General features: G+C 47.7%; 1 protein-coding gene across 4 annotated transcripts in view; it reads right to left on the bottom strand.

Moving 5' to 3' along the window:
• Nucleotides 1-24,145, bottom strand: part of EXTL3 (exostosin like glycosyltransferase 3) — a 169,482-nt gene that overhangs the window by 7,659 nt on the left and 137,678 nt on the right. For all 4 annotated transcript variants that reach the window (XM_082217448.1, XM_082217446.1, XM_082217449.1 and 1 more), the window contains 2 exons: nucleotides 4,916-5,043; nucleotides 1,009-1,153 (listed from right to left, as the gene is read on the bottom strand). In XM_082217448.1, the coding sequence (XP_082073574.1) occupies nucleotides 1,009-1,153; nucleotides 4,916-5,043 (273 nt within the window). The remainder of the gene's footprint in view (nucleotides 1-1,008; nucleotides 1,154-4,915; nucleotides 5,044-24,145) is intronic.

Here is a 24,145-nt window from a genome sequence, read left to right as displayed (position 1 = left end):
TCATCTCGCTTTATTGGCCGTGGGAGCCAGCGTACAATTTCTGGGTCATGCGGCCAGCATGACTAAGCCACTTCTGGCGAACCAGAGCAGCACATGGAAATGCCATTTACCTTCCTGCTGGAGTGGTACCTATTTATCTACTTGTGCTTTCGAACTGCTAGGTGGGCAGGAGCAGGGACCGAGCAATGGGAGCTCACCCCGTCGCGGGGATTCAAACCGCCGACTTTCTGATCGGCAAGCCCTAGACTCTGTGGTTGAACCCACGGCGCCACCTGTGTCCCTTCTGATTTACCATAGCTGAGTCCAAATATACACACCTTGGGGGAAAGAGAAGAGTCTTGTGCAGGTGAAATGGACGCAATATAACACAACGGGTTGTTCGATTTCATTTTCACCTCTGCTTCTCTGCCTCAGAAGAACCACATTGGATCTGGGCGTAAGCCAGGGACGGGGATCCTGTGGAATTCCAGATGTTCCTGCACTCCAACTCCCATCATCCCTGGATATTGGCCATGCTGGCTGAGGATGATGGGAGCTGGAGTCCAACAGCATCTGTGCCCTATTCTAGGTCCAAACTCCTTCCAGACAAGGGGAGGAGGAACAGTGCTTAGCTCCTTCGCTGGCTCTCGAACTGCCCACCTAGGCAAGTCCATTTGCACTGAAAAGACGGCCCGATATCGGTTCCAACCACTAGATCACGAGTTTCTGCACCCCTTCCCTCTACTTCACCCAAGAGGACAATATCTTAGCCCTGTTCTGTTTCCTCCATCCTCCCCAAACAGGTGGAAGGACAGGACAGCTTGAGTTTGGCTCCCGGCTTCTGTGGATGTGGCCTGTGAGAATAACAGACCCCTCTGCACACCAGGAACAGGCAGGTTGGCAAAGGAAGCTCCACAAGGGACAGAGAACATGAGAGTTGGGGTGTTGCTGTTTTTTTGCAACTCCCCTTCTTATAAAAATATGTGAGCTGAGTGCCACTCCCAGCGACTGGGGTCCCCCTTCCCTTACCTTGTGGAAGAAGGCAGCGCCCGTCAGTACCATGGAGAGCTCACAGGAGTAGTTGGAGTTGTACAGCCAAGATTGGTGAGGGATGTCCCATGCGTGGTAGCGCCCAGGGAAGCCGACAATGCGGTCCCTGGCTTCTCTCCAGACCCTGAAGATGCAAAGTGGGAAGGGAAGAGATGGAACAAGGCGGACAGACTGGGGACAAAGAGCGCGGCTCAGCCCACACAAGCGGCCCTCTCACTAAGCCGACGGCAGCTGATTCATACATTGTTTTAGGCAGACATCACAGGGCGTTCGCTGTTAAGCCAGGCGGCAAATATTCAGAAAATGGGCAACACTAAGAACAGAGGCTGACTGTAATGCAAAGCCCAGAGGACTCCCCCCCTCACACACTTTCTTTTTGACTTTTAACATTCAGCTTTTTCTTGGTTTCTGCCCTTTTCTTCAGCAAACACACACACACACATTTTGTTTCTCTTCTGTTTATTGTAATGATAACAGAAACAGCTCGTCCTTCCTAAAGTTACTGGTAGGGCGAGGGCAGGACTGCGAATCACAGCCACTTGGATTTCGGGGCAGAAAACCAGAGCTTTAGCTTACAGAGCCGCACATCTCACAAAATGCTCCTGCTACTATTTTACCTCCTACGGCCGTTACATTTTACACTCCGAGAAGCTCAACATGGTGCACATGGTCTATGTATCTCCCGCTTGGACTACTGCAATGCGCTCTACGTGGGGCGACCTTTGAAGGTGACCCGGAAACTGTAACTAATCCAGAATACGGCAGCTAGAAGAGCGCCGGAAATAGCTTGAGTGCACGCTCCGGCACGCACGCTCCAGTCCACCGAGAGGTCTGCCGGGGAGTGGGCCGGACCAGCCTCAAAAAACGTTGCCAACCCCTTGACTAAATGACTCTTTTGGTCCCTTCCAACTCTGCAATTCTAGAATTCTATGCACACACACCCTGCAAGCTTAGATGATTATCTGACGTGAAGCCCATATCTTGAGTGAGGTCCACGTCGATCATCTAACCGGGGCCATAAATGGCTATACAGGCCTCTCCTCATCCACTTAACAACAAGATTTATAGAGGGAAAAGGAAATCCTGCCGTCTCTCCATGTCTCTTCCCACCGATTCCTGCCACAATGCCAGCTTCATAAACGTGGTTGGGGCTTATTCCCCTTCCTACAAAAACACTCCCACGACTCCTCACGTCGTGCCAGCAAGGAGCAGTCCCTCTTGCACTGGCAACTATAAATAGAGGAACATTGCTAAAAATAAGGATTTGTTGCAGCCAAACATCTGCATGCGGTGGGAATTTAGAGCAAATGCAGAGAAATAAGACCCCGCAGCTAATTTTTCCTGTAGATATCCCCTCGTGCAGATAGGAAGAGTAAGATCTATGAACAAGATGCCGTTTCCCTTGCTGGGGAGCACGCGGGAGAGCAGAACTCCTCGGGAAAGGAGGAGGGGACGACAGAGACCCTCTGGTCCTATGATCAAAAGCAGTCTCTCTCACATGCAAATTGAGAGGGAAGTATAAGTTAGAACTCAAAGCTTAGAAAGGACAGCGTAATTATGCAAGTGGAAGGGAGGAAAGCCAGCCTTGTTTGGCCACAAAGTGCTCAGTGGTTGCTAAAATGGGTGGTACGCCCTGGGGGGGGATTTCCAGGGGGCACTAAGAGGCAAGGGGGCAGCAGAAGGACATTAGAGGTGTAAATGGCTTTCATTTCATCAGTATGCAGATGATACCCAGCTCTACCTCTCTTTCAAATCAGAACCAGTGAAGGCGGTGAAGGTCCTGTGTGAGTGTCCGGAGGCGGTTGGAGGATGGATGGCAGCTAACAGATTGAAGTGGAATCCTGACAAGACAGAAGCACTGTTTGGGAGGGACAGGGGGTGAGCGGGTGTGAGGCTGAATGGGGTAACTGTGCCCCTGAAGGACCAGGTGTGCAGCCTGGGAGTCATTCTGGACTCACCGCTGTCCATGGGGGCACAGGTCAATTCTGTGTCCAGGGCAGCTATCTACCAACTCCACCTGGTACGCAGGATGAGACCCTCCCTGCCTGCAGACTGTCTCGCCAGAGTGGTGAATGCTCTGGTTATCTCTCGCTTGGACTACTGCAATGCGCTCTACGTGGGGCTACCATTGAAGGCGATCCGGAAACTACAACTAATCCAGAATGCGGCAGCTAGACTGATGACTGGGAGTGGCTGCCGAGACCATATAACACCGGTCCTGAAAGACCTACACTGGCTCCCAGTACGTTTCTGAGCACAATTCAAAGTGTTGGTGCTGACATTTAAAGCCCTAAACAGCCTTGGCCCAGTATACCTGAAGGAGCGTCTCCACCCCCATCGTTCAGCCCGGACACTGAGGTCCAGCTCTGAGGGCCTTCTGGCGGTTCCCTCATTGTGAGAAGCAAAGCTACAGGAAACCAGGCAGAGGGCCTTCTCGGTAGTGGCGCCCGCCCTGTGGAATGCCCTCCCACCAGATGTCAAAGAGATAAACAACTACTTGACATTCAGAAGACATCTTGAAGGCAGCCCTGTTCAGGGAAGTTTTTAATGTGTGTCATTTTAATGTACCGTATGTTTCGCTCTATAGGACGCACTTTTCCCCCTTCAAAAATGAAGGGGAAATGTGTGTGTGTCCTATGGAGCGAAGACGCCATAGCCCTGCGACCCTCTCCCAGCTGGAGAGGTGACGCGTGGCTATGGCAGGAGCCTCTATAGCCACGCGTCACCTCTCCAGCCGGGAGAGCGCGCGCGGAGCAAAAGAAGCCCCCCGCGACCCTCTCCCGGCTGGAGAGGTGTCGCGCGGCTATGGCAGGAGCCTCTATAGCCGCGCGTCTCCTCTCCAGCCGGGAGAGTGAGCGGGGGGCTAAAGCAGCCCCCCGCGACCCTCTCCCGGCTGGAGAGGTGACGCGCGGTTATGGCAGGAGCCTCTCCGCTTCGCCTTTCCGCTGCTCCCTGACCTGCTCTTTGGGGCTGGTGGTGGGCTTCCCCCCGCCAGCCCCAAAGAGCAGGTCGAAAGGAACCTGAAGCCTGGAGAGCGAGAGGGGTCAGTGCACACCGGCCCCTCTCGCTCTCCAGGCTTCCAAGGTAGCCGCCTGAATGCACCTTAAATGGCACCTTGTTTTAGAGCGGGAAAACAAGAGGGGGAAAGTTCTCCCCCTCTCTGCGCAGCGCCTCCTGCCGCTTCGCTGAAGCGGCGCTGGGCAGAGAGGGGGGAATTTTTTTTTCTTGTTCTCCCCCCTCTAAAACAAAGTGCGTCCTATTGTCCGGTGCGTCCTATGGTGCGAAAAATACGGTATTTTTAATCTTTGCTGGAAGCCACCCAGAGTGGTTGGGGAAACCCAGACAGATGGGCGGGGTACAAATAATAAATTATTATTATTATATTATTATTATTTCAGGCTTTGAAAAGCTGGTATCACTGGATCAAATCCATCAGTTTTATTTCAACTAAACAATAGGATTTTGAACAGGCATAGGCAAACTCGGCCCTCCAGATGTTTTGGGACTACAACTCCCATCATCCCCAGCTAACAGGACCAGTGGTCAGGGATGATGGGAGTTGTAGTCCCAAAACATCTGGAGGGCCGAGTTTCCCTATGCCCGATTTTGAATGAAGGTGCAACCAGTTGTTGCCCTTTTGAATTGTACTGCATTATCTTTCTTTGTGTGCCATGCAAACCACTGCTCTGAATAATGCTTTTCTACAGGGGAGGCACTGAGAATGAGATAAGGGAACCAAGGTGGCGGGGACCCGGAAATATCTGGGAACTGCTGGGTTAGCTGAATTGGGCTTGACGGAGAGAGGCAACAGTGAATGGGAAGGAAGGGAAGAGGCTGTTGGCAGGATCCGTCCCTTGCCTGTTAAAGAGCAAAGTTTTTGGCTCACCGGAATCCAAACATGATCTCGTCATGGCGCAGGTGGGCGTCATCATCAATGGACAGGATGGCCTCCGTCTCAATCTCATCCCAGGGCAGGAAGCGGTTGTTCAGACTGTTCTTCTCTGTGCGCACCACCTAAGAAACAGAAGTAAATTTTTTAAAAAAGAACTCGTGCTGGGTGAGATCTTGCAGTGGACGTAACAGGGAGGGGGTTTCCCTGTTCCAGAGATCTCCTAAGGTATCACACAAGCATGGAGACACAGAGCCCCCAAACAGGACATTAAACATGTATGTGGATAACAGCAGCCTGGGAGAAGGGACTCTGGAGAGAATGATTTGGAGCACAGACTCTATGGGGTGTGTGTGTGTGTGTGTGTTAACTGCCCTTCCATCTGCTCTAAGCTACCCTCCCCTAAAGATGCTGCTGTCTGATAGACAGGTGGAGAGTCCACCTTCAGCCACCTATGAAGAAGAAGAAGAAGAGTTTGGATTTGATATCCCGCTTTATCACTACCTGAAGGAGTCCTAAAGCGGCTCACATTCCCCTTTCCCTTCCTCCCCCACAACAAACACTCTGTGAGGTGAGTGGGGCTGAGAGACTTCAAAGAAGTGGGACTGGCCCAAGGTCACCCAGCAGCTGCAGGTGGAGGAGCGGGGAAGCGAACCCGGTTCCCCAGATTACGAGACTACCGCTCTTAACCACTACGCCACACTGGCTCTCTTGGGTCACCTTCAGCCCTTGGACTAGGACTGCTTTCTATACATTAACAGTAGGGCTCTTCCTTAACGGTACTATGTCCAGCTTTAGGTAGGGGACAGTGCTTGATTTTATTATTATTATTATTATTATTATTATTATTATTATTATTATTATTAAACTTAAAATTATACAATACAACACATACAATGCCTATCTACATACCCAACGTAAATACACCCAAGTGTTTGACTTCCAGCTATTCTCATTGTGCTATTTTACAATTTGGTGGTCTACACACATTTCATTTTTGTTATTTTGGTCTCCAATTTTTTTCTCTACACAAATTTTACTATATATACCTCTATTTTCTAGATTCATTCTATATCTGTCAGGAGGTTTGTCTTGCCCGTATAATTTTTATGGGTATTCATTGAAGATTATCCATTCATTATTTACTTTTTGTATAGTATTTCCTCTAATTCTTCCTGTTAACTTGGCAGGATGTAAATATTCAATCATTTTTACTAACTAGTCTGTTTTGGTGGGTATATTGTTACTTTGACTGAGTGCTTGATTGCAGCATGAATGAGAAACAACCATCCAAAGGATAAATGGAAATAAATCTAACATCAGGAATCGCAAGACAGAGAAACCAGTAGGAGAACACTTCAGTCTCCCAGGACATTCTACACAAGATCTCAAAGTAGCTGTCATATTACAAAAGAATTTCAGAAACAGACTGGAAAGAGAACTTGCTGAATTGCAACTTATTACCAAACTTAAAACCACGGAGAGACCTGGTCTGAATAGAGACATTGGATTCTTATCTCATTATACATGATAAAGCTATTTTTGGCCATCTCACCCCTTGCTTTTTCCTGTAAGAGCAACTGCAGTCGTTAACAGTCATCAACAGGTTTACCACACCTATCAGCCAATCACCCCTCTCACTATATATAAGGGTCTGGTGACTTCTGTTTCAGTGTATCTGAAGAAGTGTGCGTGCACATGAAAGCTCATACCCAGAACAAACTTAGTTGGTCTCTAAGGTGCTACTGGAAGGAATTTTTTTAATTTTGTTTTGACTACGGCAGGCCAACATGGCTACCTACCTGTATCTAGAACCATCCTAAAGAAAAGCCAAATGCCAAAAAGATTGAGAGAGAAGCCAAGGGGAAATGGGGGGGGGGGATTCTAGGCCAAGGGCTGCATTGCTTTCTGGGCAAGCTTTCAAGGGCCATGTTTAACGGGTGGGTGGGGCCAGAGACAATGGTAAAAAAGCAAAAGGCAAAGGACCCCTGGACGGTTAAGTCAAGTCAAAGGCGACTATGGGGTTGTGGCGCTCATCTCGCTCTCAGGCTGAGGGAGCCGGCGTTTGTCCACAGACAGCTTTCCAGATCATGTGGCCAGAATGACTAAACCACTTCTGGCGCAACGGGACACTGTGATGGAAGCCAGAGTGCATGGAAACACAATTTACCTTCCCGTCGCAGTGGTACCTATTTATCTACTTGCACTGGTGTGCTTTCGAACTCCTAGGTTGGCAGGAGCTGGGACCGAGCAACAGGAGCACACCCCGTCATGGGGATTCGAACCGTCGACCTTCTGATCGGCAAGCCCAGGAGGCTCAGTGGTTTATACCACAGCGCCACCCTCGTCCCATGGGGCCAAAGGCAAAAGTGGGCAGGGCAATGGACGCAGTTTTTACCTTTGTACAGTGGGCTAGATTGACCAGAGTTCAAGGACACGTTCCAGCCAGGCAAGAAAACTCAAGGAGGGTGTAAAGGAGGAGGAGGAGGAGGAGGAGTTTGGATTTGATATCCCGCCTTTCACTCCCCTTCAGGAGTCTCAAAGCGGCTAACATTCTCCTTTCCCTTCCTCCCCCACAACAAACACTCTGTGAGGTGAGTGGGGCTGAGAGACTTCACAGAAGTGTGACGGGCCCAAGGTCACCCAGCAGCTGCAGGTGGAGGAGCGGAGACACGAACCCGGTTTCCCAGATTACGTGACTACCGCTCTTAACCACTACACCACACTGGCAGGGGGCATGGCCTGGGATATGGGCGTGGCCTGGAGAGAGAGTTCTGATGACCAAGCAGAGGATTTTTAGATCTTATTATGGGTTTTTTTATAGTTCAAGCTATGGTTTTCCCAGTAGTGATGTATGGAAGTGAGAGCTGGACCATAAAGTAGGCTGATCTCCGAAGAATTGATGCTTTTGAATTATGGTGCTGGAGGAGACTCTTGAGAGTCCCATGGACTGCAAGAAGATCAAACCTATCCATTCTGAAGGAAACCAGCCCTGAGTGCTCACTGGAAGGACAGATCCTGAAACTTAGGCTCCAAGACTTTGGCCACCTTATGAGAAAAGAAGACTCCCTGGAAAAGACCCTGATGCTGGGAAAGATGGAGGGCACAAGGAGAAGGGGACGACAGAGGACAAGATGGTTGGACAGTGTTCTCGAAGCTACCAGCATGAGTCTGACCAGTGGAAGACAGGAGTGCCTGGCGTGCTTTGGTCCAGGGGGTCACGAAGAGGCGGACACGACTAAATGACTAAACAACAACAACAACAACAACAACATTGTTTATCTGGAAATCATTCAATTTGGTTGCACACTTTTTTGATGTCTTTTATTTATTGTTCATGACCACTTGTTGTAATTAAGTAAATATTTTCATGTTGGAGTACCGCCTTGCGCATGGCTGTGAACTATGGAAAGGCAGCTTACAAATAAAATGATAATTAATTGGGGGAGTCCACATTTGGCCCCCGGACACACATTTCCACATCGCGGCTCTTAAGATGTCCATTTCCCATTCCAAAACGCAGAAGCTCCCTTTACCGCCCCCCCCATGCCTACATTTTTCATATAGCGAGCAAAGTCTTTAAACAAGCGTACAGCATTACGGCGGTGAAATGCTATTAAATAAGATTACATTTGGATCGCATTAACAAAAAAATAAAATCTGGCGCTGAAACCATTAGTGGTGGAAAATATTTGTCGGAAGGAACCAGGTGACAGCTGGCATGATTAAATCCCCGCATTAAGCCAACATTAGTACTTTCCCCTGTCAATAGTGGGAGAGAGAGAGAGAGAGAGAAAATATGGAACATTCGACAAGCAGGCATTTAGAATGTTCCAAGAAAGATCCATCAAAAGCAGAAGGAATATCCAAGGCAAGCGAAGAAGGCAGCTGGCTAGGGGGAATGGAGGAGGCGCACAGTGGGCATTGTGGATCATGCAGCGAGCAGCGCACTGAAAGGGGCGCATGATGCACCTGGGCTCCTTCCCCTGCCTTTGCAACATCCCAGCAGCACCCGGCAGGAAGAGCCAGGGGTGAACGAATGCATCGTGACACCTGGGACAGGGAATCGCTACGTAGGACGCATGTGCAGCGTCGCTACATACGACGCATGCACCGTACATAGTGACGCCGCACATGCACTGTACATAGCGGTTTGCCAGCGGTGGTGCTCCAGCGCTGTACGGACGGTCCCAGAATCCTCTGCTCGCGGCTGTAGCTGCAAACGGAGGATCCTCTACATGTGGCTGTAGTGGCGACAGAGGGATCCCACTGCCGTCCGTATGGTGCTCGAGCGGTGCCGGTGGCAAACAACTATGTACAGCGCATGTGTGGCATCGTTACGTACAGCGCATGTCAGTGTTTGAAAAAGAAAAGGTTCTGACCTCCTTTTTACTCCTTTGCCTAGTCCTCAGACCTTAGTTGGCACAAGAGAGTCTTTGAGAAAGAGTATTCTTGCAGAGTATTGCTGCTTTTATTCTTGAAGTCTTCTTCTCCAACCACGACTGACAGCTTTTACACACACCAAACGCAACCAGCTTTCTACCATCCAACCAACCCACACCAACATTAACATTGACCACTCTATATATACAGGTGTAATTTGTTGAAAGGTTGCATGAGTCATTGTAGGCCGCTGACTCAAGCTGACTTAGTTCTTTTAGCATTAAAGAAACAGCGGCCAATTTTTAGCCGTGACAGCGCATGTGTGTGACACCGCACAGGCGCTGCACATAATGGTTTGCCGCCGGCGCCGGGATCCTCTGCTCGTGGTTGCAGCCGCAAACGAAGGATCCTCCACATGCGGCTACAGCAGCGTGATAGCTGCTTGCCTTCTTGTCACACACACACCCCGACATGGCACCCGGGGCGCACTGTCCCCCCCGTTGCGACGCCACTGCACCTGGCTTTTGCTAGGCAAGCACACACAAAAATTCCACCACTCGGGCTCCCTCTTCTTGTTTTACAAAATGCACCAGTACTCACCAATGTGCAGGGAGCAGCGCTTCCATTTTAACGAATTTGCGTATTATTAGTTTGCAAGATTTCTCACCCGCCTTCCCCGGGACACTTTACATTGATGCTCAAAAGGTGTGAGAGGGAAGATTCAAGGACAATCAAAGAAACACTTAAACTTTTTTAAGAAAATAAAAATATTTGCAGAATATGGATAGTGTTCTCTGTTATCAATCAAGCACTGGTAGTTGTTGTTTCATTTTGCTTTCCAGCGTATTTCTTATCAATATCGGTGCAGTGCAAGCAAATGTTTATCCTGAAAAGCATGGCCCAGAGAAGGAAGTTTGAGAACCGTTGGCTTACAGCAACGTAATATACATATCAAACGGTTACGGTTATTTAAAAAACAACAAGCAGTTTCAACCAGAACAGAATACTTATCCAGCAAAAGAGGTGGGAGCCACTAAACAAAATATCTTAACTGCCAATAGACAAGGTAAAACAGAAACAGGGAGCAAGGCAGAGGGCCTTCTCGGTGGTGGCTCCCTCCCTGTGGAACGCCCTCCCATCAGATGTCAAGGAGATAAAGAATTACACAACATATGTGAATTACTGGCATCTGAAGTCCGCCTATGACAAGGAAACAAGTCACAGTGCAGTTACGCATTTCAAATAGCCAAGAGGGAATAATTAAAAATTATACGCAGAACGTCAGCCTTTCCATTTCCCGGATCTTAAATATTAAGCTGTCCAGACTTCATGGTGCAGCTTTTAAATCCTAGTTCCATGCAGCTTTGATGGTAATCAATAATAATGATAGCAGCAAGAATAATGCAGCTGTACACATATATAGATTTCTGCATAATGAGAGAATATTTATTTGGAGATATTTAAGATGCAAACACCCTGCGGATCAATATAGTCTAAGGAAGCAGCTCAAACGGTCACATCGATTCTCCTGCTGTTTTTCCTGTAAACGTGCAGGAGACCGAAATTCAAACGCTGCCTCTTGAGGAAAGAGAGAGCGGATTCCTTCCTTGTGCAACTGGAAGGGGCAACCTCTCTGGAGAAGCAGATTAATGGATGCCATAACCCTGAACTCATTAATTGAAAGCAGGAGCCATTTAATCTCCGAGGTTCCTTATAAGGAATCTGGGGCCTGTGTGTTAGAGGGTTGGGGCGAGAATACTGGTATTTAAAATAATATTTCTTTTTATTCGTTTACTCAAAAACCTACAAATCAATAACGCATTGAAGGAAACAAATAAAAAGGAAACAATACGCCATGAAAACTAAAATTGAACATACAAGATACAAAATTTGGTGACTCCATTCACATTTCCTAGGATGAGGATGATGATGATGATTGCTATTGGGAAGTTGTAACATGTCCTATTTTCTTTTCTTTTTATCTGGTTTATAAATATCAGGGAACTGTCCTAGGTGTCTTATTATATTGCCACTTGAAACTGTTGTAAACAAAAATCTGCCCTTTTCTCTTATGGGGTATCCAAGAGCCCATATAGAGTCCTTACGTAGGTTCCCTATTGGCAGGAGAAAATAACCAGAGAATATTGAGAAGCAAAGCAGCTAGTAAGCCTGATCTTTATTATCTTTTGCAACAGGGTGCTCCCCTCACCCGCAGGAGAGAGGAGGGACCCAGAACAATGGTGTGCAAGCCCTTATTTAGACTTTTGAAATTGCCACCCTGTAGATCAAGACCTGACAAACCTAGAAAGCATCTTAAAAAGCAGAGACATCACCTTGCCAACAAAGGTTCGTATAGTTAAAGCTATGGTTTTCCCAGTATGGAAGTGAGAGCTGGACCATAAAGAAGACCGATCGCCGAAGAATTGATGCTTTTGAATTCTGGTGCTGGAGGAGACTCTTGAGAGTCCCATGGACTGCAAGAAGATCCAACCGATCCATTCTGAAGGAAATCAGCCCTGAGTGCTCACTGGAAGGACAGATCCTGAAGCTGGGGCTCCAAGACTTTGACCACCTCATGAGAAGAGAAGACTCCCTGGAAAAGACCCTGATGTTGGGAAAGATGGAAGGCACAAGGAGAAGGAGACGGCAGAGGATGAGATGGTGGGACAGTGTTCTCAAAGCTACCAGCATGAGTTTGACCCAACTGCGGGGGGCAGTGGAAGACAGGCGTGCCTGGTGTGCTCTGGTCCAGGGGGTCACAAAGAGTCGGACATGATTAAACGACTAAACAACAACAAATATCCCCCAATGGACAGGCACAAATTCTCTGGCCATATGGGACTTTTTTAAAGGATCCTTCCAAGACCAGCGAGGGCAGAGCCGAGCTTCTGGCAAGTGTAAGAGCCCTTCTTGCATTTTTGGAGTGGGGGCCTTTTTGTTGATGTTGCCAAATGTTACACAACTGGGAGACAGCAGACACCCTTACTAAGCTGCTTCCAGTCACCCTGAGATCTATATGTAGTACCTTTTGTGCCTCCTGCCCAGCCCATCCTCCCAAAAAACTCAAGTGTGTGTTGCTGATGGATGAGGTGGAAGCAGTTGGGGCCTTGGAAGGAAGTGACCGTGTTCCTCTTGGGATTCATTATACAGAGGAAAAGGAAAGCTGAATGCAGTCAGACACACACTCTGGACTTCAGCAAAGCTGATTTCAAAAAGCGTTAAGAAACTACTGGGTGACATCCTGTTTAGGGAAGTTTTTAATGACTGATGTTTCAATGTTTTGAATCTTTTGTTGGAAGCCACCCAGAGTGGCTGGGGAAACCCAGCCAGATGGGCGGGGTATTATATTATTATTATTATTATTATTATTATTATTATTATTATTATTATTATTATTATTATTACAGTCATACCTTGGGTTACAGACGCTTCAGGTTCATTTTTGGGGGGTTACGGACCACCAAAACCTGGAAGTACCGGAACGGGTTACTTCCATGATTTGGCAGTCGCGCATGCACAGAAGCACTAAATCGCGCTTTGCGTGGAAGCGCCGATTCGCAACCCGTGCATGCACAAACACGCCATTGCGGGTTGCGAATGTGCATCCTGCACGGATCACGTTTGCAACCCGAGCGTCCACTGTATTATTATATCCCAGGGTCAGAAATACTCCGAGTGAGGGTTGTATGTGGTGGATGGGAGTTTCTTAAAAGCGAGATATCGAAGGCACAATCACAAATAATTCTAACAGGAAAGAAAAAAATGGGAGGCACGTCGGCAGAGGGGAAACTTGCCAACTGGGTCTTGTGTCTCCCCATGTGCTGGAATACTGCGTGTGGAGAAAAGGAGACACAAATAAAATTATGCTTGGAAGGCTCATGCAAGAACCTGCCTTGGGGCTATGAACTCCACCACGCCCAAGTCTCTTTGACAAGGAACAGACAACCATTGTTGATTCAAGACAACGACTCAGAGACGTGGCCATGGAAAAACACAAACACCCACCCACTCTCTCCCGCTAGCCATTTGGATGCACTGGAAAGCAATAACATCAGTCAGCTGAGAGCAGAGGTTCCCAGTTGGTGGTCCGCAGACCCCAGGAGGTCCTTGTAATCCATGTAGGGGTCCGTGGCACCATTCAGGAAACAAAAGCTTGTTGTTGTTTAGTTGTTTAGTCGTGTCTGACTCTTCGTGACCCAATGGACCAGAGCACGCCAGGCACTCCTGTCTTCCACTGCCTCCCGCAGTTTGGTCAAAGTCATGCTGGTAGCTTCAAGAACACTGCCCCACCATCCCGTCCTCTGTCGTCCCCTTCTCCTTGTGCCCTCCATCTTTCCCAACATCAGGGTCTTTTCCAGGCAGTCTTCTCTTATCATGAGGTGGCCAAAGTCTTGGAGCCTCAGCTACAGGATCTGTCCTTCCAGTGAGCACTCAGGGCGGATTTCCTTCAGAATGGAGAGGTTTGATCTTCTTGCAGTCCATGGGACTCTCAAGAGTCTCCTCCAGCACCAGAATTCAAAAGCATCAATTCTTCGGCGATCAGCCTTCTTTATGGTCCATTTCTCTCTTCCATACATCACTACTGGGAAGACCATAGCTTTAACTATACAAACTGTATATTAAAAATATCAAAAGTCAGGGGTCCATGCCCTGGCTTTTGAAAAACAAGGGGTTCACAGTGCTTAGCTAGAGGTACTGACCTAGAGGTACGAATGGAACAGTCAGCTGATCCCAGTCCCTTAAAAGAGGTCACAGAGCTTGCATTCTGCTGGAAGGGTGAAAAGACAGAAAGTTCATCGCAAGGCCAAAGCCTTCAAGAGCCGTCAGTGTGCTTCAAAAACACCCATTGTTCCCGGAGTCAGCAAAATATAAAAATGACGCTGTAGAGCGAAAGACCCCCTTGCTTACAACATCTCTTGCTCTGGGGCATGCGCTGCTGTGACAGCAGCCCACAGCACAACAATATGCTTCAAGGAAGAAGCCTCAGATTTAACTTTGAGCAGCCTCGCCCTTGGGTGAAACTGGCTCGCTCACTGCTGTGTCGGAACGCGCAAGCAGACTTGGCAGAAACAACCCCCTGCGGCCATTCTGGGCAGCTGAGCAGCCCTGGGAATGGCTAAAACCTTTGTTTCGTTAAATTCCATCACATGGCTTTGTGCAGCCAATACGTTCTGGAGTGAAGGGTCAAGGCTTCAGAGGGCGGACAACGCAGTTTCACTTGCTCTCACTTGCGTCACTGCAGAGACAAAATCTGATTGGCTCTTGGCTTCATGGCATCATGGCAGTCGCTATACTGTCCACCCTATTGGCTGGGAGGATGCAGTAAGAAAAACAATGCAATTCGAAAGATATAAAAACAAACAAGTACACTATGTGATGTTAATGGTTTGGTGTAAAATTTAAAAGAAAACAGAGCATTTAGGTAAAAAGAGTATCAATCTAAAATATATTGAAATATGCAGAATGAGAAAATATTTTAAAAAACACAGAAGGGGAGGTTGAGGGAAGTCGTTGGGTGGGTGGAGGGGGGAAAAGGGATTTATGTTTATTTCTCTTTGTAATTTATGTTGATTATAACACTGTACAACTCAATTTAAAAAGTTTTTTTAAAAAACACAATGCAATTTGAAAGCACTGGATGATCTTGGAAATAAGGGGTCACATGACCTAGCGCCACCTCAATGGCTCCCGGGGAGGAGATTGCAGCCTCTTTGTTCCTCCCTGGACTTTTTGGATCCGTGCGGCACAAGCAGCTAAGCCAAGGTTGTCAGAACCCAGAACCATGGTTACACTCTCCTCCTCAACCGCAATCTGGAGCCAAAGTTCATCCGATGGTTACAAGTAAGTGACTAAAGAGCAGAGACCTTAACTACGACCCTGAGTTTGGGCAATAGGCTTAGCTGTCGTCCCACAAAGACCTAGAACGACCAGGGAGGAGCAACGTGATTGCGAGATCCTTGCTGGGAGGCAGCATGTTCACGTGGTCACAGTAAGCCGTGATGTGGCTCTCTGCAATGTGCAAACCAAGCCAATGGCTGCAGGCAGCAATGAAAAGCCACCTCCAAAGTGAAAGGCATAAAGATTTGGGAATGTTTTTCCCAGAAGGGAAGCTTTTTGCCTCCAAAATGTCTGAGGGCCAATAGAAATCTCTATGTGGGACGAGAAGCAACAGTTAGAACTGGATATATAACAACTGATTAATTCAAAATTGGGAAAGGAGTATGACAAGGTTGTATATTGTCTCCCTGCTTATTTAAATTATATGCAGAATTCATCATGCGAAAGGCTGGACTGGATGAATTCCAAGCTGGAATTAAGACTGCCGGAAGAAATATCAACAACCTCAAATATGCAAATGACACAACTTTGATGGTAGAAAGTGAGGAGGAATTAAAGAACCTCTTAATGAGGGTGAAAGAGGAGAGCGCAAAATATGGTCTGAAGCTCAACATCAAAAAACACAAAGATCATGGCCACTGGTCCCATCACCTCCTGGCAAATAGAAGGGGAAGAAATGGAGGCAGTAACAGATTTTACCTTCTTGGGCTCTATGATCACTGCAGATGGTGACAGCAGTCACGAAATTAAAAGACGCCTGCTTCTTGGGAGAAAAGCAATGACAAACCTAGACAGCATCTTAAAAAGGAGAGACATCACCTTGCTGACAAAAATCCGTATAGTTAAAGCTAAGGTTTTCCCAGTAGTGATGTATGGAAGTGAGAGCTGGACCATAAAGAAGGCTGATCGCCAAAGAATTGATGCTTTTGAATTCTGGTACTGGAGGAGACTCTTGAGTGTCCCATGGACTGCAAGAAGATCAAACCTCTCCATTCTGAAGGAAATCAGCCCTGAGTGCTCCTTGGAAGGACAGATCCTGAAGCTGAGGCTCCAAGACTTTAGCCACCTCAGGAGAAGAGAAGACTCCCTGGAAAAGACCCTGATGTTGGTAAAGATGGAGGGCAGAAGGAGAAGGGGACGGCGGAGGACGAGATGGTGGGACAGTGTTCTTGAAGCTACCAGCATGAGTCTGACCAAACTGCGGGAGGCAGTGGAAGACAGGAGTGCCTGGCGTGCTCTGGTCCAGGGGGTCACGAAGAGGCGGACACGACTAAACAACAGCAACAAATTTGACACCACTACGGGTACTTCCATTTAATTTTAGATTTTCAGTTCCAACACTGCAGTGATCTTGTTTGACATTAATGGCTCTATTTTTTGCTCCTCCTTCGTTGCATCCAGTGGCCAATTAAAATGTGTGTCATTTATTATTTGATTTACTGCATTTATAGCCCAACTTTTCCTCCACGGATCTAAAGGCGCCATAATTATTACCCCATCCTCATTTAATCCCGACAACGATCCTGTGAGGAAGGTTAGGCTGAGAGGCAGTGAGTGGCCCAGGGTCAGCCAGCGAGCTTCATGGCTGAGCGAGGATTTGAACCCAGGTCTCCCAGGTCCCAGTCTCTAACCACTACACCACAATGGTTCTCACAAAAACAACACAAACGTTTATTTACTAGCCTGATTCAGGTAACAGTTAATAACAAAGTGTGTTTGGGGAAGAGTATACTATTAAGGTGGGTGAATGTTCCCTCTGTACTAGAGACCTATATGTCAACAGCACTACGTAAAATAATTTAATACACAAGCTATTGTTTCATATGTCATCAATTTAGGAATTTGGGCTCTGGCTAGTCGTGAGTGACTGTGTGTGCGTGGAAAAATCAAACGGTGGCAGGAAAAACTAAAATATATACAGCCAACTGTGTGCCCTGTTCCATTCAGACCTATTACCACTGGGAGGTTTTATACTCAAGTCTTGAATTAAATGTCAAATATAATTTGCTGCCGGAAACAGGGGAGCGTGTCTGTGCCCTCGGGGGAATTTCTGACAGACCAGCTCTGCGCGCTGCACTTAGCTTCTGCCGGGAGGAGAGCGGATGCATAGACCTCTCCAGATGAAAAATGATGGCACCTGCAGCAGAAACGTGGGGCTGCCACTGTTTCCTCGTTAACAAGTCGAGGTGCAAGCGGAGGAAACGTTCGCTGGCCAGAGTTTGAGTCTTCCCTTGCTCATTTTGGTCACAACGGGCAGCTGACACAACGGGCAGCTGAGGGTCTGCTTCAAGAGGCAGGGTATAGCACTGCAGAAAGCTACTGCGGGCAGATCAGTCTTTTTCATTGTAAATGGTTGTTACAATTGTGTAAAGGCATGAGAATTCCTGTCAAATGTCCAATCCAGGTTTATCAGGACAACAAAGCATGTTTGGCTTTGCTGACTTCTGAAGGTTGTAAGCAAAGCATGAAGCACTTGCAGTTGAAACTGCAACATGCTAGAGAATGTGTTCTCGTAACGGTGTCCTACATGCCAGGTAATGAAATTTCTGCTGATTTATTGTCCAAGGTTGTTCCGAAGGATCAACACTGTACCTATGTACAAAAACAGGGTATGTACTGAGTTTGTACATGACACACTGCGTTCACAGAAAGGGGGAGGATGTTAGGTTTCTGTGTGTTGCCAATGTGCAGTGCTTTGAGTCACCAGACTCTTGTTTACATTCCAGAGACATTCCAGGCTGTTGGAAGAGTCACAGAAGACAGGAGACGGATGTGATGTTACTGGTTTCCTGTTCCTTTGTTTTTCTGTTGCTCTCTGTCTTTCACAGAGAGAGAATGATTTCTTTTCTGTCTGCGTAGTTAGCAATAAAGTCTTTGCAATGTAGCTCATAAAGCTCGTCACTTCTGCTGCTTCGATACTCTGCGTAATGGGGAACGTGCCTGGAGGCTTATCAAAGGCTCAGGTCGTTAATTATCGTTGGAGGCGATTCCAAAGGACTTGACCGGAGGCGTCGCTCGGTCGAACACAAGTCCGACATCTGAACCTGTTGGTTTGAGTCTTAAGCCCTTGAGCATAGCGGACTTGAGGAATTTTTGGGTGGCCCTCAGCAACATTTGATGCCCCTCCCAGCCGTTGTGCTGCCTTCCCAAAGCCAGGTAAGGGAGGAACTAGGCTTTGGGAAGGAGGTGGGATGGTTCTGGCAGGGTCCTAGAGTCTCTGACAGGGTCCGCGAGTCCTGACACCTCCTTCCCAAAGCCTAGTTAGAGCTTTCCCAGCTTTGGGAAGGAGACGCGAGGGCTCTAGGAGCCTGCCAGAGCCTTGCGCCTCCTTCCCAAAGCCCAGCGCTTCGCTTAGCCTGCTTTGGGAATGCATCACTAGGGGCATGTGTCAAACATTGGCCCTGCTCTCTCCCACCCCCACCCCCACCCCACACAGTGTGTGGCCTGTGGGTTCTGCAAATTCTTGCAGCCCACTTGGTACGGAAAGTTGGACCGCCCTGCTCTGGAGGAACAGATAGCAAATGCTTACAGGAAGTCCCAGAGCAGGATACGATCGCAAGACGACTTTCCCCACCAACTGGTAACTGGATTAGTGCTGCTGTCGTGACTAGCAGCCACTAGGAACCTAACCAGTACATCAGTCTAGTCCATTCTATATCAGGTGTGGGGAACTTTCGGCTGAACTGCAACTCCCATCAGCCCTTGCAACCGTGGCCAATGGCCAGAAATGATAAGGAGCGTAATTCAGCAACACCGGGAGGGCCAAGGATCCCCCAGCACCTGCTGCAAGATCAGTCCTGCCAAGCCAGGCCACAACTTGGGAAGCCTTTCTTGCCCACGGGGAGATGTCCCAACCGGAAGCCCAGGTGACTCACAGCCACATGAGACAGTGGCCCGCAGAGCTTCCAGTCCGGGATGCAGCAAAATGAATGCAAAGCCCATCCTGGAAGGATCCTGGTTTTTTTGTTGCCTGCTTGGGAGGAGGCTGCTAAGCACCAGGAGGGCAGAAAAGCTGCCCTGAGATTGACGGGTGACGAACAGTGCTAAGCAAACATTAAATGGATAGTCAAAGATGGGATGCAAATGAGGCCAGTTCGACCACTTTTTTTAACGCAGCCGTTTCCAAAAAAAGGAAAGGAGAGGTGCCCTCTAAATTTGGAAGCTGAGATGCATCTTGCAGCAGCGCCCGAGAGAGTCAACACTCCCCCTTGTGAGGGTTCGTAGCTGTTCATGCAAGGGAGTGGAGCTGCAGACAGACTGGAGCATAGTTAGCAACTTCATCTGAGGGTTCTGCCAAATTGGGAAAACCTTCCGTCAGCGCCGTGTCTCCGTGGGTGTTCTCAGCAGTGATGGAAAGGAGTATATTTAGACAGTGTTTTGACACTGTTACTTAAAGCAAGGTTAACATTGTGGAACAATCACTCATTACGGCTCATCTAGGAGCCCCGAGAAAGAGGATTTGGGGATCTCCTGTTTCAGATGCTCGGCCACCGAGACCAGGGGAAAGAGGGGAGGGTCTGTGTTAATGGAGGGTCTCACTTTTGGAGGCATTATTTGGTCCTGCTATTTTGTCTCCGGGATGTGCTTCCTTGCAGGCTCACGTCTAGCAGGGAAGTGGGGGAGAGGGAAGAGTCCATGACGGGCAAAGCCAGTGCTTTTTTCCCCAGCGGGGAGTCAAGGGGATGAATCACCCACACCTCTTTTTGTTATTGTTAAAAAGTGTGGCACTTACTGTGACAATTTCATGGCGAGTAAAGGTAAAGGTAAAGGGACCCCTGACCATTAGGTCCAGTCGTGACTGACTCTGGGGTTGCGGCGCTCATCTCGCTTTATTGGCTGAGGGAGTCTTCTTTTCTCATGAGGTGGCCAAAGTCTTGGAGCCTCAGCTTCAGGATCTGTCCTTCCAGTGAGCGCTCAGGGCTGATTTCCTTCAGAATGGAGAGGTTTGATCTTCTTGCAGTCCATGGGACTCTCAAGAGTCTCCTCCAGAATTCAAAAGCATCCATTCTTTGGCGACCAGCCTTCTTTATGGTCCAGCTCTCACTTCCATACATCACTACTGGGAAAACCATAGCTTTAACTATACAGACCTTTGTCGGCAAGGTGATGTCTCTGCTTTTTAAGATGCTGTAGTGGCTCCCAAACTTTTTCCTCCACGAACCACCCGAAAATTGCTGAGGATCTTTGGCAGGTAATTTTTCTGCCTGCTGCAGCCACTGTATGATATTTAATTGTATTTTTACGGCTTCTTTTATTTCTTTTGTACTGCATTTCATTGCATTGCAATTTGGATCCCATAATATTCAAATCTGTATTGCAACAACATGCAAAATACTAAGCAATAAAAGAAGCGATGAAATCTAATTAAAAATCAATATGGATATTTTGTGTGGAAGGTTTGCCATCTCCCGTCTTCAGCCACGTATCCAGAGACACACACCAGACCACCTAAATGAAACTTGGGGAGTACGGTTTGGGCCCTGAACTGAGCAGCTTGCTCCTAATTCAGCCGCCTGGTCTTGTCCTCTGCTCATTTTGTCAGTACATCCAAGAGCAAGGAGAAAATCCCCCTGATGCAAGCAGAAAAAGAAAGACGCCTCCGCCGCAAATGTGTGACCATTTGCAAAGCCTTTTGAAACCAGGTAGGATCAAAGCTGGCGCTCTGAGTGCCACATGCCATTAAGCAAGAGGGGGGAAGTCGACAGGCTCAAATATAAAGCACTCAAGCCCCACTCTCCTTGTCAGCTTTCCGCTCTTGAAAAATCACCTTCTTAACAAGCTCGCCTGCAAAAGCAAAACCCTCTCCAAAGGCTCCCTCGCATCTCATCTGCATAAGCGAAGATTTCCAACTCTGCAGCACCCTCAGCTCGCCAGCTTGGGGGGAGCTGCCTAGCAAAGCCCCACTGTTCCCAAACTCCGTTCCTTCTGTTGTAAGAATCCTAAGGTCCCAAATATAAAATAAGCGTTCATAAATGTGCAAGGCAAACACATAGTAAAGGTAAAGGGACCCCTGACCATTAGGTCCAATCTTGGCCGACTCTGGGGTTGTGGCGCTCATCTCACTTTACTGGCCGAGGGAGCCGGCGTACAGCTTCCAGGTCATGTGGCCAGCATGACTGAGCCGCTTCTGGCAAACCACAGCAGCGCACGGAAATGCCGTTTACCCCCCCCCCGCCAGAGCGGTACCTATTTATCTACTTGCACTTTGACGTGCTTTCGAACTGCTAGGTTGGCAGGAGCAGGGACCGAGCAACGGGAGCTCACTCCGTTGCGGGGATTCGAACCGCCGACCTTCTGATCGGCAAGCCCTAGGCTCTGTGGTTTAACCCACAGCGCCACCCGCGTCCCAAGGCAAACACATATGTAAGTATATAAACCACGTGTCTAAAATAGTATAGGAGAGCAATCCTGAAGTCATTTTGACTCTCCTAGTGACCTCAAATATTCCTCTGCAAGGAGGAAGGAAATGGGAAACCTCTCCATTGTCTTTTGCTTACATGTTTTGATGGCATATGTGTGTATGAATAGGGTGAGCCTGTGACCTGGGTTCAGGAATTAAAGTATTTACCATCACAAAAGAATGGCCGGGCTGTCCATGTAATGCAACCATTTTCAGGTATCCTGGCAGACAGGGTTTCTGCTGTAGCCGGCCTCTTTCTGTGATGTATATATGATGTTTTGGGGGTGGTCTCTGGCTACAGGGTGGGCAACTTCAAAAGTCTAATATAAGGGCTTGCGCACCATTGTTTTGGGTCCCTCCTGCCTTCTGCGTGTGACAGTGAGTGCCCTGTTGCATCAGTTAATAAATATCAGGCTTACTAGCTGCCTTGCCTCTCAATATTCTTTGGCTGGCCTCTGTTATTTTCTCCTTTCGATAGGGAACCAACTTAAGGACTCTAAACAGGCTCTTGGATACCCCATAAGGGAAAACTTATAACACTCCAAACAGCTGCAAAGGAGGTCACTTGCAAGAAATGTTCCATGTTGGCAGTTTAACCAGGTCACAAGGCCAAAGCACTTGCACGAAAGGAGGCTGAAAGAGATTTCGCCACAGAAACACAACAGTCGTTTTCAGGACAAAAACATCTTTTTCACAAGAGATTCAGGGACCAACAGCTCTGCTGTTTTAAGGTTTTTACGGGCTCCTGCGGTGCTTTGGCACTGCATCTTCAAGCAAAATTTCTGCTTGGTGGCAGAGCATCTAATCACGAACAATTTCCACAGCAATAGTAAAGCAAACCTCTAGCGCATTGAAATTACATTTCAATGTGTGGAACAGGTACCATTTGCACGAACCTGAACGTATCAAATGCATTCACTCAGCAGTGCAAAATGTAGAAGGCTTTGAACGATGTGTTCTGCAGCCTCTCTCCAAAACTGCAGGCTAAGAAGTGCCCCCCCAAACCTAATAATCAGAGAACTGTGCTGGGAACCCCCACTAGCCTTGGGACTAGTCTCCCCCCTCATGCACAAAACCTTGCTTCTACATGAGAGATTCAGCTCCAAGGAAATATTGAAAAACCAAGCAGAAATCAAGTAGCTCAAGGTAAACTTAACCCGTGCCAGAAGTTTGTTCTGGAGTTATGGACTGTTCAATTCTACAATTACAAAGCATTTAACAATGGCCAAATATACCTCTTGAAATTCAACTTATTGAAAATATTTATGAATCAGCTGCAAATTATAGATCTCTAAGCAATTTACAACAAAATGAACTCCAGAAAAACATACATCTTTGATGGAACAGCAGAATACCAAAAGTGACTGGGTAAAAATTAACATTCCTAGCAGGGAGGGAACCGCCAGAAGGCCCTCGGAGCCGGACCTCAGTGTCTACCTGACTTTCTAACACTGATCTACACCAGTTCCCCAATTTGTTCAAGGTGTTACTATGGATATATAAAGCCCTTAACAGAACAGCAATATACTCTTCAATGGTTTAGTTAAGCATGCTATCAACTGAGTAAATTTTCATTTAACTACACGCATCAAATTTGGATTTTTATTTCTTTCAATATTTTCCCAGGTCATTTTAAGCCCGAGCCTCATTCCAGACATTGCGATATATCGAGATATCGCAATGTGTAGCTGGCGATATATCGTGATACTGAAAACAAGATATGGCCCAGTCCTACATCTGCCTCCATCCTTCCCACTGCAATGGATGTTCTCTTCTGAGATCTTATTTCTGAGGCAGGAGGGCACCTCCAAAAGCTCAGCCAGGGTGGTTGCTGGCCTGAACAACCCCAGCAAGAGTACCAGGCAGCTTGGAAGCCCTCAACCTGGCAGTGCCAACAAAGGCAATATGCAAACGCCGCAGATAAAGCAAAGGGCCCTCTGAAAACTGTGAGAACCAGCTTGTTCCGACTGCAAAGCTCTTTGGAGTCCTTCCAGCTTTAAAGTGCTACAAAATGCACATTCCTGAAAAATAAATCCTTTTGATACGGATCCGCAAGATAAACATACAGAGTTCTTGCCAGCACTCCAGTCCTCCCCAGAGATCCCCACCGATTCAGGCGGCGGAGTTAAAAACATCCAGAGGCATGGAGGCGTGCCAGCATTTGCAGAGTCACCTTAAACCCGCATTTAATTTGTGTTTTAGGAAGGCGTTAGGGAAAGTGTAGGAAGCTCTTTCCCGTCAGCTTAAATATCGCAGGTGGCGGCGGAGGGGGCGGTCAGCGCTACGCAGCAGATCTTAAAGAAATAAGGCAGGCCAGTTCCCCCACTCATCTATCCTCGCCTTGGCGCCCAGCCTACAGAAACAAGTCATCTTGCCACCATCGCGTAAACAGAATTCTTTTTATGGGGGAAAAAAAATAAACAGAAATCTGGACTGAGATTTCAGGGCAAAAGAGCTTTCTTCCACCTTTCTGTTTAGGCTACATACCGTATTTTTTGCACCATAACACTCACTTTTTTCCTCCTAGAAAGTAAGGGGAAATGTCTGTGCGTGTTATGGAGGGAATGCCTACGGGTGGCATGCCTACGGATTTTCCTCCTCTAAAA

The sequence above is a fragment of the Podarcis vaucheri genome, assembly GCF_965113315.1.
Source record: "Podarcis vaucheri genome assembly, chromosome: 3".
Classification (NCBI taxonomy): domain Eukaryota; kingdom Metazoa; phylum Chordata; class Lepidosauria; order Squamata; family Lacertidae; genus Podarcis; species Podarcis vaucheri.
This window is presented reverse-complemented; position numbering and strand designations above follow the sequence as displayed.